We start from the raw sequence: 18,831 nt of genomic DNA on the forward strand, positions 1-18,831 counted from the left end.
ACTGCTCCTCCATCCATCTCTGATAGTTCCCTCACATTCTGCTTCGGCCTCCTCCCACTGCAGTGCATCTTTCTCACAGACGGAGAGTCATGGTGAGATATGTATCGCAGTAGTCACAATAACACTTGGGCGTATTCCCTCCTGCCTATTGGCAGCTCCTTCAAAATGTAACATTTTTGTTTAGTAAGTTTTATGTAGTTACATTATACATGAGACAGTTACATATTTGTGCAATAATATTTTTAAATTGAAGTTTATTTATTATTTATTTTTTTGTTAGTTCTCTATCACCCTGAGTAGAGTACTGTGGCATCATAGCTCACAGAAACTTCAAACTCTTGGGCTTGAGCAATCCTCTTGCCTTAGCCTCTTGAGTAGCTGGGACTATGGGTGCCCAGCACAATGCCCACCTAGTTTTTCTATTTTTAGTAGAGAACTGAGCTCAAGTGATCACCTCAACCTCCCAGAGTGCTAGGATTACATGTGGGAGATACCCCACCTGGCTATTCTTCTATTTTAATTGTGAATTATTTTGGTTACATAGCTTTGAAATAATTCCAAACACTTACATAGTTTCCTACACGAATAACATATGTTTTACTGAGACAAGAACTTGGAATTTAATCTCCTTTCCCTCAAGAATTTTACATCATATCTTTTTTTTTTTTTTTTATTGTTTTGGGGATTCATTGAGGGTACAATAAGCCAGGTTACACTGATTGCAAACTTTTAGGTTATTAAGCTTATTATTTTTATTTATTTTTTTGTCACCCTCGGTAGAGTGCGTGGCATCACAGCTCACAGCAACCTTGGGCTTAGGTGATTCTCTTGACTCAGCCTCCCGAGTAGCTGGAACTACAGGCGCCCTCCACAACGCCCGGCTAGTTTTTGTTGCAGTTTGGCTGGGGCCGGGTTAGAACCCGGGGGCTTTAGTATATGGGGCTGGCGCCCTACTCACTGAGACACAGGCGCCACCCCATCATATCTTATTGAACCCCATATTTGAGTTATTGACCTCAACGACTGGACTCCAAAATCACAGCCAAGCACCTCATAACACAATGGACATCCATGCCATACTGCGTGTAAAAGGGCAGTCCCATAAGCTTGTAATACCATGTTTTATTGTATCTCGTCTTTGTTTCAATATGTTTAAATACTTACACAAATATGTACCATTATGCTACTGTTGCCTACAGTATGCAGTACAATAACATGCTGTTACTGAAAAGAGGTGTGTAGCCCAGGAGCAATAGGCTACACCATATAGTCTAGGTTGGTGTGAGCACACTATGTTGTCATCCAAGGATAAAATCACCTAACGAGGCATTTCTTAGATTGTATTTCCATTGTTCAGTGATAATGACTTACCTCCTATAAACCTAAGAGTTTGACAGATGCTTTGAGAGCTTGTGCTTGGAAGGGCTGCACTCTTCTGGGGTGCTTCTCCAAGGATTGAGAGCTCACGCTGTGGTACGTGGCAGGGCCACCCTCTGGTAGCCTTTGGGCTCGCCTCAGAAGCCTTGCAGGCCAACATCGACAGTGCTATTTGGCATCTAGAGACTTTGCCAGGAATCTCTTCCATGTTGGTTACGCCATCTCTCCCAAGAATCTCTCCTACTCTCCTATACCTTTACTTGCCACAGAAGCCTGCTTTCTTAACTGAGCATCTAGACTTTGATAATTTTGGAACTCACTCACTACATGATTAATATAGTTCATCTTTCCAGTGTAATCTCTATGAGATTCGTTTTGGTTATTCTCATTCTCCTAAATCATGATGAGAAAAAAATTCCCTTTGTGTAGCAACAAACCATGTGAGTCATGAAATCACACTTTGATCAACTCCTTATTTTAGGCATATTAAACAGTTTTGAGGATTTTTTTTCCTAAGGTTGGTGGCAGCCTGGCCACACTCCCCCCTCCTCTCTGCTCAGGTTGCTTCACAGACAACAAAACAGTCTTAAAGCTAAACAATGAATCAAGAAAACCAAGCACCACATTAATAGTAAATTTAGCAGTTGGTTAAATTACCTTTTGCAGATACTTTAATTATATTAAAATTCACTTATTAGTTACTATACAATTATTTACATAGAATATTATTATATTCTAAGGTGAATAAGGAAGCAAAGTTCAGATGGGTAGCTATGAAAACTATGACTAAATAGTTGTGCTTTATTTACTCCTGCAGGAAGTTGTGGGCATTCTCAAGCTTGTGAAACCAGCAACTGGTTTTATAATTTGCTGAGTGTGAGAACAAAATTTGAAGTGGGATTGCCATCCCCAAATGAAATGATATGAACCCAGGGGAACTCAACTAAGAAAAAGTTTCTTTTCTTCTATTTTTTAACTTAAAATCTGTTTTGTTGGATATAGGTATAGCCACCCCTGCTCCATTTGTAAGGAATATCTTTTTCTGTGCCTTTGCTTTTAGTCTATGTATGTTCTTAAATCTAAAGTGAATTTCTTGTAGATTGCATATAGTTGGGTCTTAGTTTTTTATCCATTCAGTACTCTAGGTGACCTGATTGGAAAGTTTAATCTAATTATATGTAGAATAATTATTGATAGGGAAGGATTTACTATTGCAATTTTGTTAATGGTTCAAGAAAAATTTTAAAACAAAACAAGGAGTGATTGAAGTAATGGCTAAATTTATTCTAAAATATGTAATGCCTGCAACATACCACATATAGCTAATGCAAATGCTGAAGAAACAGGAGCTGGTCCATCCCAAGGACCCATGCTAGAAATAGCACATGATCCAGATGACATGGGCTGAAACATGACAAGGAATCATTTTCTATATGAACTGACAGTAAGGAAGAGAAAAAAAAATTGTTTTTTTGAGATGACTATTGAGTCTCACTATGTTGCCCTTGGTAGAGTGCCGTGGTGTCACAGCTCACAGCAACCTCAAACTCTTGGGCTTAAGCGATTCTCTTGCCTCAGCCTCCCAAGTAGCTGGGACTACAGGTGCCCACCACAATGCCTGGCTATTTTTGTTCTTGTTGTTGTAGTTATTGTTGTATACCAAGCCCGGGCCGAGTTTAAACCCGCCAGCTCTGGTGTGTGTGGCTGGTGCCCTAGCTGCTGAGCTATAGGTGCTGAACTGAGAAAAAAATGTTTTACCAGGAGTCAACATCAAGAATAGGGTGGCGCCTATGGCTCAGTGAGTAGGATGCTGGCCTCATATACTGAGGGTGGTGGGTTCAAACCTGGCCCTGGCCAAACTGAAACAAAAAAAAATAGCCAGGCATGTGGCAGGCACCTGTAGTTCCAGTTACTCGGGAGGCTGAGGCAAGAGGATCGCCTAAGCCCAAGAGCTGGAGGTTGCTGTGAGCTGTGACTCCACAGTACTCTACCACCGGTGACAAAGTAAGACTCTGTCTCTAAAAAAAAATAAAATAAAATAAAAAAGAAGATAAAAATAATAATAATAATAATGGAAAAAGAGTCATTCGTATAGACAAAGTATTTAGATTTGGGTCTTAAGGGGGAGTGGGGGATAGGGGGACGTTAAAAGATCTTCACCTCAGCAGCTACTATCCCAATGTTCATATCTGCAGCTAAACTCAAAGGAACTGAAGAAATTCAAGACATGTCACCCCAAAATATGCTGCTTTTCTAATTGTGTTTTCTTTTGGCTTGGGAAATGGGAAATTTTAAGCTGAAGGCAATTGAGAAACAGCAGGTGCAGGAAAGGTTTTCATGAATGATAGGACAAATTTAGATCAATGCACTACTTTTCCCAAGTATAGTTGTATTTTAGTCCCTAATTCCCCCTTTCCTACATAAATAGGCTAGAAATTCCATTTTATAACAGCTTAACAACAATAAATTCTCTCATGAGAATTTGTACAACCTTCTTATGTTTTTTATATACAGGGTGTATAGTTACTATTTTAAATTGCACATGAAACTTTTAATGAATTCTTTTCATATTTGAGGTACTATTGTTAAAATTAAAGGGGCATATATGGGTTAATAAGACACAGCCTCAGTCCTCCAGAAATTTAAATTTTATCATGTTTATGGTTAGAAATTACTTTTAGGGCGGTGCCTGTGGCTCAGTGAGCAGGGCACCGGCCCCATATACGGAGGGTGGCGGGTTCAAACCCAGCCCCGGCCAAACTGCAACAAAAAAAATAGCCGGGCGTTGTGGCGGGCGCCTGTAGTCCCAGCTACTCGGGAGGCTGAGGCAGGAGAATCGCCTAAGCCCAGGAGTTGGAGGTTGCTGTGAGCTGTGTGATGCCACAGCACTCAACGGAGGACAATAAAGTGAAACTCTGTCTCTACAAAAAAAATAAAAAAATAAAAAAAAAAAAAAGAAATTACTTTTAAAAAATAAACACACACATATATCTTTAAGAGGTTGAAAGGATGTTTGCTTTACAATTTGATTTAATCTTGTTTTTGAAAGCTGGTGAAAGTGGAAAGGAAGCACCCTTAGCTTTTCAGCACCTACTATGGAATGTCCAACATCTGATAAAGTGTCATTTCTTATTGTGAAATGAAAGCATCTGTCTCTTGCTGCAGATATCTTGGAACCATCGTGTAGCTGTAGAAAGCTCCCCCCCCCCCCATTTGAGGCAATATCAGGTGCTTTATTTCCTGACCTATTCACATAAAAATGAATTTTAACCTTAAATAAAAACATTTGAATAAGGAATTTTTCACTAGTTCAACTCAAGTAAATAGATACAAGCCAAAGGGTCTTTGTTAGGAACCTTTTATGTGGCCAAGACAATGTTAGGTGCTACAAATTAGGGAACAAAGGGGACTGTACAAATCACAGGGCACTTAAATTTATGGGAACATGATGTTGCCCATTTCCCAAGCCAAAAGAAAACACAATTAGAAGCAGAGAGCATGGGGTGGGAGATGGACCACAGTGTTTTTATGTGGCATTTATATAGAGTAGAGTGGGTACTGTTTAAAAGTTTTCTGTCTTGATGACCCTTTCTCGGTTCTTTAGATAGAAAACCAGGCTTTTGTTGTGATCATTGATGTTTCTGAGTTGCCAGCCTCTCTTGCACCCAGTATGGGATATAGGAGGCTTTTAAAAAGAAAAGCGGGAATTCTTTACTGTGTCTTGGGGTTGTGAGGTCCATAACTGGGCTCTCACCTTCTCTCCACCACTATATACAGCGTGTATAGTTACTATTTTAAATTGCACATGAACTTTATGGCCACCTTGTATAATATCTAGAATTCATAGCTGTTTTTAGCAGAAGGAATAGAAGAAAGTATATTTACTCCATATTGTCTCTGCCTCTCCTGATATTTGAAGCACCTCAGGCAACAATATAGACTATTCAAGATGCTGCCGCTTACATTTTATAAAATGAGACAAATTAGAAAAGAGGAAAAGTACACTTATCGTGAGAATAAAGCTGGCTGGTTCTCTGCAGGTCATAGCCTTAAGTTCAGACCATTGTTTTTTATCTCCATCTTCTTCAAATTTAAATTTAGGTCAGGGAATTAACTGGAGACAATGAACATTAACCTTGCTAATATTTCAATTCATGTTCATGTATGATTATACACATTATGATTAAAGAAATGAAAATGGAATCATTTGTTAGCTGGAAGTTACTGAATCCTTATCAAGCCCTGATGAGAATGTTGAAAAGTAGCAATGAGGAAAATTGTGTTTGAAGTCATCCTGCACACTGTCTGTGAGTTAATTACAATCAGTAACTTTCATATGTACACAACGTTTACATCTCTTGAATATTAAAATATTTTGAAATAGGCAGTAATATGCTCATTAATAGTGCTCCACTAAGTAATAAGGTCACCAACTGGCCATAGCATTGTGTTATACAGTCGCTTTAACTGAAATCCTATTGGGGTTGGGGGGAGGGATTCATCATGGTGAAAGAGAATCTGATGTTTAAATAAAAGTAAGTTGATTTTGGAGTTGTATGAGAAAATGGAAAATGTTACAAAAGTGCAGAGTATAAAATAAATCAGAAGTGCCAACATTGTAACTATTTCAAAGTTACAGGGCGAGGCAGAGATTATCAGAATTTTCATTTCCTGAAAGATGTAAAAGATGAAACAGAGATGGAGAGACACAGTGCTACTGGGTTTAGTGCATTGGTTGCAAAATATTTAGAAACTAATTATGAATATTTGCTGTCTCAGGCTATATGCTCAAAGACTAACTTGTATTTTTCCTTTTTTTTTTTTGAGTCGCCCTGGGTAGAGTGCCGTGGCATCACAGTTCACAGCAATCTCCAACTCCTGGGTTTAAGTGATTCTCTTGCCTCAGTCTCCCAAGTAGCTGGGACTACAAGTGCCCACCAAAACGTCTGGCTATTTTTTGGTTGTAGTTGTCATTGTTGTTTGGCAGGCCCAGACTGGTTTTGAACCCACCAACTCCAGTTGAGCTACAGGCGCTAAGCCTAACTTGTATGTTTCATTATCAATAAACATTATTTAGAGTCTATGCAGTTATTGAAATATCCTGTATTTGACTGTAAAGTTTAATATGTAAAAGATAATACATTGTCTCTAAACTATCTTTTCATTTACATTTTTATCTAACATATCTTCATAAATATGGCCTTTTATCACAGTTAGCAAAGTGAAATTGTTTCTTTATTTTCAGAATAATATCACTAAAACCTTCAGGCAAAAATAATAACAACATACAGAATGCAAATAAATTAATCTGATTATTAAGATTTGCTTAATTGTTATAAAAACTGGTATTGATTACCATGATATATTAAGTAAACATATATTATAGTCTGTAAACAAAGCAGGAAAGAATGAAAATCTGATGCTCTAAATTGTGATGGGCATTTGGGGAAGAGCTTTGGCACAGGTGTAATAAGTAGTCAAAGAAGGACCAAAGCTCAGCATTCCTTTTTTATTCTTTATTTGCTAACATAAAAAATAGTCACTGCCAAATTGCCTCACTGAGGCATTGGGACCTTGAAATTTCAGTTTTAGCACCCAAAGTGCTTTGTGTATGCAACATACTTCCTCTCTGAGTTTGGAAAATTGACAAAAGAAATCTGACCATTACATAACTATAACAGTCGACCTGTTTCATGACAATCCTGGGTCAAAGCTATCAAATTTCAGTTCATAAAGACTCCTTTACATATTTTTCAAATGCTCTTTTGTCTGATAGGACACTCAAAAGGTTACAATGAGGGAAAACCAAACCTACTTTAGCACAGGCCAATCAGAAATGGGCCCTGTGTTAGTTACTTCATGCCATCTAACGAGTTACCCCAAAATTTAACTGCTTAAAATTACAAATATTTATCATCCCACATAGTCTCTGAGGATCAGGAATCTAGGAGATATTTAGAGGGTAGTTCTGGTTCAAGGTTTCTCACAAGGATACAGTCAGGCTGTCAAGAGAGAGCCTGAATCATCTGATAGTTCAACTGGGGATGGATCTATTCCCAAGCTTACTCGTGCGAGCGCAGGTTTTTGATACTTGCTGACTATCGGCTGGAATCTCAGTTCCTTGCCTTGTGGACCTCTCCCCAGGCTACCCGAGTGTTCTTATGACAGATGGCTGGCTTCTCCTAAAGCGAGTGATCTGAGAGAAAGAGAAAGAGCCCAAGATTAGCCATTTATAACCTAATCTTAGAAGTGAAATGCCATCACTTCTGCTTTATTTTACTGGTCAACCAAAAAAACCATGGTACAGTGGAAGGAGGGGTAAACACCATATTGTGTATACCCGGAAGCAGGGATACCTGGGGACCATGTTGGAAGCTTGCTTCCCCAGGTCCATAGCAGATTGCAACTTAGATTTGCCTAGAATTTGTCTTAACGCATAACCTCATCTAAGGGGAAGAAATTACTAGAGACCATTCAGACAGATTGCAGGGGTCAAAAGGAAAGTTGTTGACATTTCTCTGCCAACATCACACAATCTGAGTTGCATAACCTGAGTATACCAAGTATAATAAGCAGTAAGAATTCAACTCTGAGTCACACTTTTTATGGGTACCAAGGTCCAAGTTTAATTTCAAGAAAATGCAATGATCTACAGTATAGGCCCGAGAAGGGTATGATATATAATTAGGTAAAACAGTATGTTGTCTCAGAAAGTTAGGTGCTTATCAGTTCTATGCATTTAGTAGTTAAATATTAAAACCTTGCTATGAAAAAGATAGAAAACATGAGACCTTTCAGTTTTCTTATTTCCCAGCTTAAATAATTTAATTGGATTTTATAATATCAGTAGGAATCAATGATTGCTTTTAGTTTTCCTTCTTTGGGTGAATGCTTTTGGTAGTATAACCATTAAAAATTACTATAAAAACTTCTTGGATTTTTGTAAAAGAAATTTCTAATACTTTTCATCTTAGGAAAGTTTTCTAAAGGGTCTCATGTCAATCAGCTTCTTGAAACTCACAAACTATAATGTACCTGACCCAGGAAAATCAAACACAAGAGTAGTAGGACAAAATACTTCTACTGCACTTACATGAAAAAATAAATAGACAGCCAATGTTTTTTGAGACAGAGTCTCATTATGTCACCCTCGGTAGAGTGTCATGGCGTCACAGCTCACAGCAACCTCAAACTCTTGGGCTTAAGCAATTCTCTTAACTCAGCCTCCCAAGTAGCTGGGACTACAGGCGATCACCATAACATTTGGCTACAAACAGCCAATTTTAATCCAAATAGGATTAAAAAAATTTGGGGGGGATCAATATAAGGGTACATACAATTGGGTTACATTGTTTGGATTTATTAGGTAGCATCTGAATTTTATTTTATTTTTATTTTTTTTGAGATGGAGTCTCACTGTGTTGCCCTGGGTAGAGTGTTGTGGCATCACAGCTCACAGCAACCTCAAACTCTTGGGCTTAAGAGATTCTCTTGCCTCAGCCTCCCAAGTAGCTGGGATGACAGGCACCTGCCACAATGCCCGGCTATTTTTTTGTGGTAGTTATCATTGTTGTTTAGCAGGCCTGGGCAGGTTCAAACCTGCCTGCCCTGGTGTATGTGGCTGGTGCCCTAACCACTGAGCTATGGGCACCGAGCCTAGCATGTGAATTTTAGTTGAGTCCTTTACCCAGGAGTTGTGCCATATACCCCTACATTGAACTTATTAGGTGGGAGCTTAACCAGGCCCCCTCCTTCCCAGTGTAATTTAATTGTGTTTTTCTCTTTTGTGGGCCTATAGTGGTTCATATACTAGTTTCAAGTTAGTATTGAGTGCATAGAGTGCTTTCTTTTCCATTCTTGAGATGCTTTAGTAAAGAGAAAATTCTTTAACTCCATCTAAGTAAATACAAAAGATAGAGTACCTATCTTTTTTATGGTTGAAGAGTATTCCATAGTATACATATAGCACAGTTTATTAATCCATCCATGGGATGATGGGCACTTGGGTTGTTTCCACATCTTTGTGATTGTGAATTGTACTGCTATAAACATTTGTGATAGGACTTTTAATCATCAAATAACCATCTAGTTAAGTCAAGACCTATGTGCAGGCTAGAAAGGCTATTTTAAAAGGCAGGGTTTACATAGGATTCTTTCTTCTCTATTCTTGTGATACTTTACTAATTTGTTCCACTTCCATCCAGGTTAATACAAAGGATGTAAAGTCTCGGTCGTTTTTAATGGCTGAATAGTATTCCATGGTATACATATACCACAGCTTGTTGATCCATTTCTGGGTTGGTGGGCATTTAGGCTGTTTCCACATTTTCGTAGTTATAAATTGAGCTGCGATAAATAGTCTAGTGCAAGTGTCCTTATGATAAAAGGATTTCTTTCCTTTTGGGTAGTTGCCCAGTAATGGGATTGCAGGGTCAAATGGGAGGTCTAGCTTGAGTTCTTTGAGGGTTCTCCATACTTCCTTCCAGAAAGGTTGTACTAGTTTGCAGTCCCACCAGCAGTGTAGAAGTGTTCCCTTCTCTCCACATCCATGCCAGCATCTGCAGTTTTGAGACTTTGTGATGTGGGCATTCTCGCTGGGGTTAGATGATATAGTAAAGGGTGGAGGGTGGGGTAAGGGGAGAGCAGAGACAGGGAAGGGGGAGGGGATGGAGGTAGGTAAGAACAGAGAGAGTGAGGTGGGGGTGATGGTGTGTGACACACCTTTTGGGGACAAGACACAATTATAAGAGGGACATTACCTAACAAATGCAATCAATGGAACCAGGTTCTTTGTACCCTTAATGAATCCCCAACAATAAAAAAATAAAAACTAACTAACTTACTAAATAAATAAAAAGGCTCAGCGCCTGTAGCTCAGTGGCTAGGGCGCCAGCCACATACACGGGAGCTGGCAGGTTCAAACCCAGCCTGGGCCTGCCAAACAAGAATGACAACAACAACAAAAAAATAGCAGGGCATTGTGGTGGGTGCCTGTAGTCCCAGTTACTTGGGAGGCTGAGGCAAGGGAATCGCTTAAGCCCAAGAGTTTGAGGTTGCTGTGAGCTGTGATGTCATAGCACTCTACCAGGGGCGACATAATGTAACTTTGTCTCAAAAAAAAAAAAAAAAAAAAGGCAGGGTTTAAACATTATCAGGAGATGACTTCTTCCCTGTTCTAACCTCCAGGTTATCTGTGCTTACATTTACCCTCAGACTCAGCTAGGTAAGAATTATTGCAAGTCAAGAGATTGTTTCTGCCTGAGGAGGAAAACAAGCCTGGCTGGTATTGGAGTGCTGACTTTATTTTAGCAGCGCTTTTTTAACCTTCGCTGTATATTAGAATTATTCTCAGGAGGGGGATTCAGGCTCCAAACTTTTTTGAAGCTCCCCAGGTGATTTTAATGAGCACCCAAAATTGAGAATCCTTGCCTTAGGACACTGGGTTTCATTTCAGCGCCCATCAAAATCACCTGGAGAGCAAGTTAAAGTTACCGAACGCTGGGTTCCCCCTACCAGTTTCTGATGCGGTACATATGGGGTGGGACCCAACATTTGCATATTTAGCAAGGTCACAGATGATACTGACGCGGCTGTACCGCATTTCAAGAACAGGTCTTAGAAGAATCTGGCTCTCTTTTTTTTAATTAATATTAAATCCTACTATGAAACTAATTTTTGGCTTTCATATGAAAGTTATAACCCAGTTATAACCTAAGAATATGGGGAATGGGGAGAGGGAGAGGGGAGGAAGAGTCTGGCTCTTGTATTTTTAGATAACAAAGAACGGAGTTCAGCTGCAAGTAGGGAGCAGTGGGAGGAATGAAAATTGGTAAATGGAGAGGACAGATACACTAGCTTCCCTCTTTCCCGTCTAATTTAAAGCTTAAGCTGGACTGGGATCTACCACTTCATTGACCCTCCCTTGTCTTCTCATTCTTTATTTCACAGATTGAGGAAATACAGTCCGTTCAAGGGTGACGTGAAGGGCTCAAGGATGCTTACGCCAGGCCTACCCACCCGTCTTAGCAGGCCTCCTTGCTCGCACAGGCCAACCCCAGCCCCACCCCGCCCAGGCATCATCTCTTACGTAAATCCTGCCCAATTCAATAACCTTCCTTTCCCGCCAGGCCACGCCTCCGGCATCCTCCGCGGTTGCGCTTGCCTCGCAGTTCAAAACGTGCTCCACGTGACCCTTGGCGGTGCCCTGCGTGCTGCGCAGGCGCAGAGGGCCAGGCGCTGGAGCTGCTGTCATGGCCTGCCTCAACCCGGTGGTAAGGAGGACCCCAGGCTCTGTGTGGAGGGAGCGCCTTGGGACTCCGGCTTCACAGCAGCTGAACCTGCACACTCTTTTGTTCCCCCTGAGACTTCACAAACTTTCATAAGAGCAGAAGCTCTTTTTCACCTTCGTGCAGGAGAAAACCGTAAGGGCCAGTAGCTCAAACGGAAGTTGGGCCTGGGCCCTCTGGATAAACAAGCGTCCGTTTTCCTCTTCCCGCTCAAACTGAGGTTGTCTAAGTTGTGTTGAGAGGTGGCGCTCACTCTTGACACTGCTGATTTCCTGTAATGTTTAAAAAATTCACAAGTTCACTTATGTTAATTTCAGTATGGACGCTGGTGGGATAATAGTAACATATTTCATGTTACCCCATCACATATTTTTAGTGTCTTCCCCTACCCTTCCATTTTCTCATCCTGTAATATCTTAATGCTTAAGTGTACAACCCACATGCATTGCCCTCCAACCCCTAACGGGCTCCTGAACCTCACGGTGAGAATTTACAGGCTACAATGCACTTACCTATACCATCAATCTTAATTCGAATTGAAGAAAAGTAATCAATTATTTATTATCAGTTCATCTCAACAGACTTCACATTTCATGAAAGGCAATGTGCTTGTCCAGATCTGTTATTTTACGGGTTTCATATGCAACATAAAAAGGCTCATTTTTAGAGGCATGCTATTTTAAGGTATATCCATTTTATGATAATGTGTTAAGATATGGAAAATATGTATACTGTGCTTGAATTTAAATTTACCAGGTATACCAATTTACCTGATTGTAAATTCCAAGGAGAGTTTTTGTTTTGTTTGTAGAGGAGTTAAGATGGATTTTTGAACTATACGTAGTTTTAATAAAGAACAGAAAAAGCAATATAAGGTCTGACTATAGTCCCAGAAGAGAAACTATGTTCAATACCTACTTTGTGAAAAGTTGTATTCTAATGGATTTTTTTGTTTTTATTAACAATTTTTTTTTTTATTTTTAATTTCAACTTCCTTGTTCATTCTTCTTTGTTTGAAGTACTGTTTTTTATCTTCCTCTGGCGGGTTCTTGATATTAGTAGAGACGGGGTCTTACTCTGGCTCACATGCTGTTACATACAGGTCTTGAACCTCTGAGCTCAGGCAATCCATCCGCCTCGGCCTCCCACAGCGCTGGGACTACAGGCGTGAGCCCCCACGCCCGGCCTTTTTTTTTTTTTTTTACTACTGCTATTACACTGTAAGGATCTTAAAGACATTTTTAGCCTTAGGAGTATTTTCTTCTAGCTTGCTAGCTGAGACTAACACGAAAGCATCAATTTAGTATTCCTTTATCAGGGTAAACAGTTTTAGAAGAAGCAACTCTTTTAGGGACACTTAGTCTTAATGCAGATACTTGTGAGTAACATTTAAATAATGTTACTGATTGGCCTATTCATAGGCTTGCCCTGGATCTTCTGAAGATTAGTTTAAAATGTAGCTTCTATTGGCAGGAGCAGGAGTATTTAGACTGAGTTATTTACTGGGTAGTATGAAAAAGCTATCCTAGAATGGCACAATTTTCATTTTGGCCTGATTGAGCAATTTGAAATAAGAGCAACTCAACTAAATTCCTGTTTTGCCATTTCTTATTAGTGGAACTTCCACTAGATCAATATTGTCAGCACACTTAGCACTGCCATTTTGAACTGGGGGATAGTGTGAAGCACAGTTAACATAGATTTGAAGGACTGTGTGTGTGTGTGTGTGTGTGTGTGTGTGTTTCCTTTCTGCCCATTGTTTCGTTGATATAACCAATGTTTAATGTGGATAGAAATCTGCTTAATTTTGTTTTAATGACATGTTTTTGTCAAGAAGCATTTTAGAATGTTATTTAGTTTCTGCAGTGTGCACATTGTGGAAGAGTAGGGTTTGTTCATGTCCTTCTTAGTCTCTGGTAGGAAATCTATTTTGGTACAATTATACTTTTGCTTGACAATGGTGCAGAATTTTTAATTTTTTGACTTTAGGTATTTCGAAATGGGATGGGCTTTGGTTACTCTTATTATAAGTGCTTACCCCAGTATTACAGCTTGGAGTTTATTTACATTTGTGGAAATAATATGATGGACCCTAAAAAAAGCTCTTTGGGCCACTTTGAGAAAAAGGTAAATTGAAAACAGGTATAACTCCAGCTGCCTCCATTTCCCTTTTAAAAAGGAGTGGAGAAGCTAAATGCTGACGCAAAAGCCAAGTAAGATAAGAGTAACCATACATCTTTATGGGATTATCAGCTCTTATGTTGTTTTGTAAGTCAGCCTTGTAGATAAGCTGAGACTATGGGTCTGAAGCTACCACAATTTGCAGAAAGCTATGACTGTACTGGGAGTAGGATGTACTTAGTAAAAAATTTTATGGTGGCTTTTCTTTAAGCTATAAGATTAGAAAGTGTACGTTGCATATCTTTGAAGGCTAAATTCAAACTAAAATCAAATTTGAGAAATTAAAACTTTTACAATTCCTTTTACGTAGCCTAAACTCTACAGATCTGTAATTGACGATGTAATTGAAGGAGTGCGGGACCTATTTGCTGAAGAAGGTGTAGAGGAACAAGTTTTGAAAGACTTGAAGCAGGTTTGTAGACAATACAAGTTTCTCTTCCTGTCTTTTGTTGTTTTTTCAACTTAAACTGATATGGTTCTAATCCCTCAATTATAGTATGGTACTTACCCATTCATCATGACAATTTAATTTAAACAAACTTAAAAAATAATAAATATGCTAGTACTATTTTAAAAAACAAACTTTTTTTTCTTTTCTGTGCAGCTTTGGGAAACCAAGGTTTTGCAGTCTAAGGCAACAGAAGACTTCTTCCGAAATAGTGTCCATTCACCTCTGTTCACCCTTCAGCTGCCACACAGCTTGCACCAAACATTGCAATCATCAACAGGTTGGATACAGTTAGTAAATTAGTAGTACTATTTGTATCTTCAGAACAAATTCTCATTTGGTGGTGTGTTTTTTTTGTTTTTGAGACAGTCTTACTTTGTCACCCTCTGTAGAGTGATGTGGTATCACAGCTCACAGCAACCTCAAACTCCTGGGCTTAGGCGATTCTCTTGCATCTGCCTCCTGAGTAGCTGGGACTATAGGTGCCTGTCACAATGCCCAGATATTTTTTTTGCTGCAGTTTGGCTGGGGCTGGGTTGGAACCTGCCACCCTTGGTTTATGGGGCTGGCGTCCTACCCACTGAGCCATAGGCGCCACCTTGGTAGTGGGTTTTTTTTATTATTATTTTTTTTTTGAGACAGTCTCAAGCTGTTGCCTTAGGTAGAGTGCTGTGCTGTCATAGCTCACAGCAGCCTCCAACTTTTGGGCTCAAGCGATCCTCTTGCCTCAGTTTTTTCTACTTTTAGTAGAGATGGGGGGTCTCGTTTTGTGCTTAGGCTGTTCTCGAAACTGTCAATTCAAGCACTCCACCCTGGTGGTGGTTTTTAATTAGAGTGGTATTCTTAAGGTTGAAGTCGTCATGTAATTATTTCTATTATATGAGGACAGTATAAATCATCACCATGTAATTATTGATTAAAAAAAACCCTAGGTTATACAAACTAGTTTTTATTTTAAATATTGAATTCTACAAGGGTGATGAGCTTTACTTTAGAGGAACAAGTTATATAGTTTGAGGGATATTGGACACCCATTGTTTGTTTCAGAGAATGTGATTTGGTTTAGTTAAGGATTTTTTTTTTTTTTTTTTTGAGATAGAGTCTCATTTTGTTGCCTTTGGTAGAGTGCCATGGCGTCACAGCTCAGAGCAACCTCAAATTCTTGGGCTTACATGATTGTCTTGCCTCAGCCTCCCAAGTAGCTGGGACTACAGGCGCCCGCCACAATGCCCAGCTATTTTTTTTTTTTTTGGTTGCAGTTGTCATTGTTGTTTAGCTGGCCTGGGCTGGATTCGAACCCACCAGCCTTGGTGTATGTGGCTAGGGCCGTAACCACTGTGCTACAGGCACCAAGCCAGTTTAGTTAAGGATTAATCCAGCGGCCATTGCTAAAGTTGCAGAGGGAAAGGTAAGTGCTTGCGTGTTTGTGCACTCTCTTTTTTACTTTCTATGTATATTTTACATCTGTTATTGTATTGGAAGCAAAATGGAAAGTTACCAAGAATATGGAGATTATTCATGCTGCCTTACTGTTTTGGAAATATAAAATGATGGCTAGATAATGACGGTATGCATTTTATCTTTATTTTAAAATTTATTGAATCTAGATTTCTGCTTTTAGGACAGTGGTTCTTAACCTTCCTAATGCTGTGACCCTTTAATACAGTCACTGTGGGTCGCAATCCACAGGTTGAGAACCGCTGTTTTACAGAAATACTTGTCTGTATTTTGTTTATCAGTTCAAACTGGAAAAGACAAGCTCATAAAAGATAAAACTGATCCTATCCTATCTTTCTAGCTTTTGTTTCTTCTTTTTTCCTCTGATTCTCATGCTACTTATGGATGTATATGTGTGTGTACATACACATACAAGTTTTATCAGGTTTAGCTGAAATTCAATAGAGTTGTGTCTGTAAGAAGTGAGGGTAGATTTTGGATTAAATTATCAATGATAACTAGATGGTATTTTTCATGCTTGGGAAAATTCATGTGAAAATTGTATGTGTCAAGGTGAAGAGGAAATAGGATGCTTTGTACCTCTTCTGTTACAAAATGGGAGAATTTAAATGTGGCAGCAATTATAACTTTTAAAAATCAAGTAGATTAACAATAGTGAATTACCAGGCACAAGTTTTATTTAATACTATGCTGCTGTGGTTATAATCTTGCTTTATAAGAATTAGTTATGACTGGCTTGGCGCCTGTAACTCAAGTGGCTAAGGTGCCAGACACATACACCTAGATAGTGGGTTTGAATCCTGGGCCTGCCAAACAACAGTGACAGCTACAGCCCAAAAATGTCAGGCGTTGTGGCGGGCACCTGTGGTCCTGGCTGCTTGGGAGGCTGAGGTAAGAGAATTGCTTAAGTCCAGGACTTGGAGATTGCTGTGAGCTGTGGTGCCATGGCACTCTACCCAGGGCGACAGCTTAAGGCTCTGTCTCAAAAAAAAAAATTAGTCATGACAGTTAACATTAAGTTGTACATTGAAACATAAAATTAGTCATGACAGTTATTATCATTAAGTTGTACACTGAAACATTTTTCATCAGTTGTTGAGTTCTTGGCTATGCTTTAATTTTTAACTTCACTGTTTTATCAGAACATCCCATTTACTTCTGTATTTAAAGTTCTTTTGGAGTGTTTTTCTTTATTTTATTAAAAAATTTTAAAGATTTTTTTAAACTTAGGGTTGGCCTGAGAGTGTGGTGAGAATGCAGGAGGAAAAGCATAGCTAACATTTCTCAGGTTGTCATTCAAAACTGTAATACTTGATTTTGCCGCAAGATGGTAATATTACCAGTGATTTAAATCACAAAATAGTCTTGCAACTAATTTATCTGGCTGATTTTCACTTCACACCTTTTTCTTAGTTGGTGTCTTAGAAATTAGAATAATAGAAATAATTACATTTAAAATAAAGCAGTTTTTATTCTCTTCTACATCATTTATAATGAAGAGGATTAAGAAGTACACATATCCTTTAAAAATACATTATAGACCTGTGCCTGTCTCTCTTCATTTCTAGGTACACCACAATAAGATTCTTTTTTTTTTTTTTTCACAATAAGATTCTTGAAATAAATAGGTCTCATAAAATTGAAAGTACTTTTAAATTATATCTTATCTTGGTATGCTTTTAAAAGCCTGATTAAAATAAATTTCTTCTTTAATCTTTTAATCTCTTCTGATAACAAATTTAAATTAATTCTACAATTGAATAAGTCTCTTGCTTTTGTCTGTTTCAACTTAAAACTTGTTTGCTCTACCATTTTTTTGGTTTTTGTTTTTACTGTATTGTCCATTTGTTTCGTACTTTCCTCTAGCTTAAGTTCTGAAATTTTTTTGGTCTTAGGACCTCTTAATACTCAGAAAAATTAGGGACCCCAAAGAGTTTACTTAATATATAGGTTGCAAGTATCTATTTACATATGGATTAGAAATTAAAATGAGAAAAAATTTTAAAATGTTATTAATTAAAAAATTCAATTATATGTTAACATAATAACATATAAGAAATAACTGTTTTCCAGAACAAAAGCTATTTTGTGAGAAGAGTGGCATTATTTTACTTTTCTGCAAATCTTGTTAATGTCTGGCTTAATGAGATGTACAAAAAGGAGCTGGATTCTCATATCTATTCCTACTTATTTATTTAAATTTTATTGTATATACTTAAGGTGTGCAACACGATGTTTAGTTATGTATATAGTGAAAAGGGGGTTATAGTCAAGCAAACATATCCATCAACCCACCCATTTTTTTAAATTGTGGCAAGAGTACCTAAAATCTACTCTTTTTAGCAAAAATGTTGAGTACAGTAAGATAAAGTGTAGCCCTCATGTTTTACATTAGAGCTCTAGACTTGTTTATCCTACATGGCTTTGACTTTGTATCCTTTCAGTGACGAGTTTCCATTTTCTCTTTCTCTTCCATCTACATTGATGTGAAAACATAAACCACTATTTTATTCTCTATTTCTGTGTATTTTACTTTTTTAAAAAAATTTACATATAAGTAAGATCAAGCAGTACTTTTGTGTCTGGCTTATTTCATTTAGCATATTGTCCTCCAGATTCACCCATGTTGTGACGAAGGGCAGAATCTCCCTCTCTTGAAAGCTAAATAATCAACTGTATATAAAATATTACATTTTCTTTATTCATTTGTCCATTGTTAGGCACTTTGCTTTTTCTATATCTTGTCTGTTGTGAGCAATGTTGCAAGGAATATGGAATTGCAGATGTCTTTATGAGACAGTAATTTAATTTCCTTTGGGTATATACCTGTAAAAGGGATGGATGAGTTATATGGTAGTTTTATTTCTAATTCCTTAGGAACTCTACACGGTTTTATACAAAGGCTGCAGCATTCTACATTCCCACCAGCGTTCCAGGGTTCCCTCTTTTCTGTACCCTAGTCAGCACACTTGTCTCTTTTCTTTTTGATGATAGCCATCCTAACACGCATGAGGCGATATCTCATTTTAGTTTTGATTTGCATATCCCTGGTGATTACTGATGTTGAGCATCTTATCAAAT

At 38.4% G+C, this 18,831-nt stretch overlaps 1 protein-coding gene across 2 annotated transcripts in view; it reads left to right on the forward strand.

Moving 5' to 3' along the window:
- Nucleotides 1-11,536: 11,536 nt before the first annotated feature.
- GTF2A1L (general transcription factor IIA subunit 1 like) overlaps nucleotides 11,537-18,831 on the forward strand; it is a 77,876-nt gene continuing 70,581 nt past the window's right edge. For both annotated transcript variants that reach the window (XM_053588937.1, XM_053588936.1), the window contains exons 1-3: nucleotides 11,537-11,648; nucleotides 14,155-14,256; nucleotides 14,449-14,572. In XM_053588937.1, the coding sequence (XP_053444912.1) occupies nucleotides 11,628-11,648; nucleotides 14,155-14,256; nucleotides 14,449-14,572 (247 nt within the window). In that variant the 5' untranslated portion in view covers nucleotides 11,537-11,627. The remainder of the gene's footprint in view (nucleotides 11,649-14,154; nucleotides 14,257-14,448; nucleotides 14,573-18,831) is intronic.

This window comes from Nycticebus coucang, chromosome 4, assembly GCF_027406575.1.
Source record: "Nycticebus coucang isolate mNycCou1 chromosome 4, mNycCou1.pri, whole genome shotgun sequence".
NCBI lineage: Eukaryota > Metazoa > Chordata > Mammalia > Primates > Lorisidae > Nycticebus > Nycticebus coucang.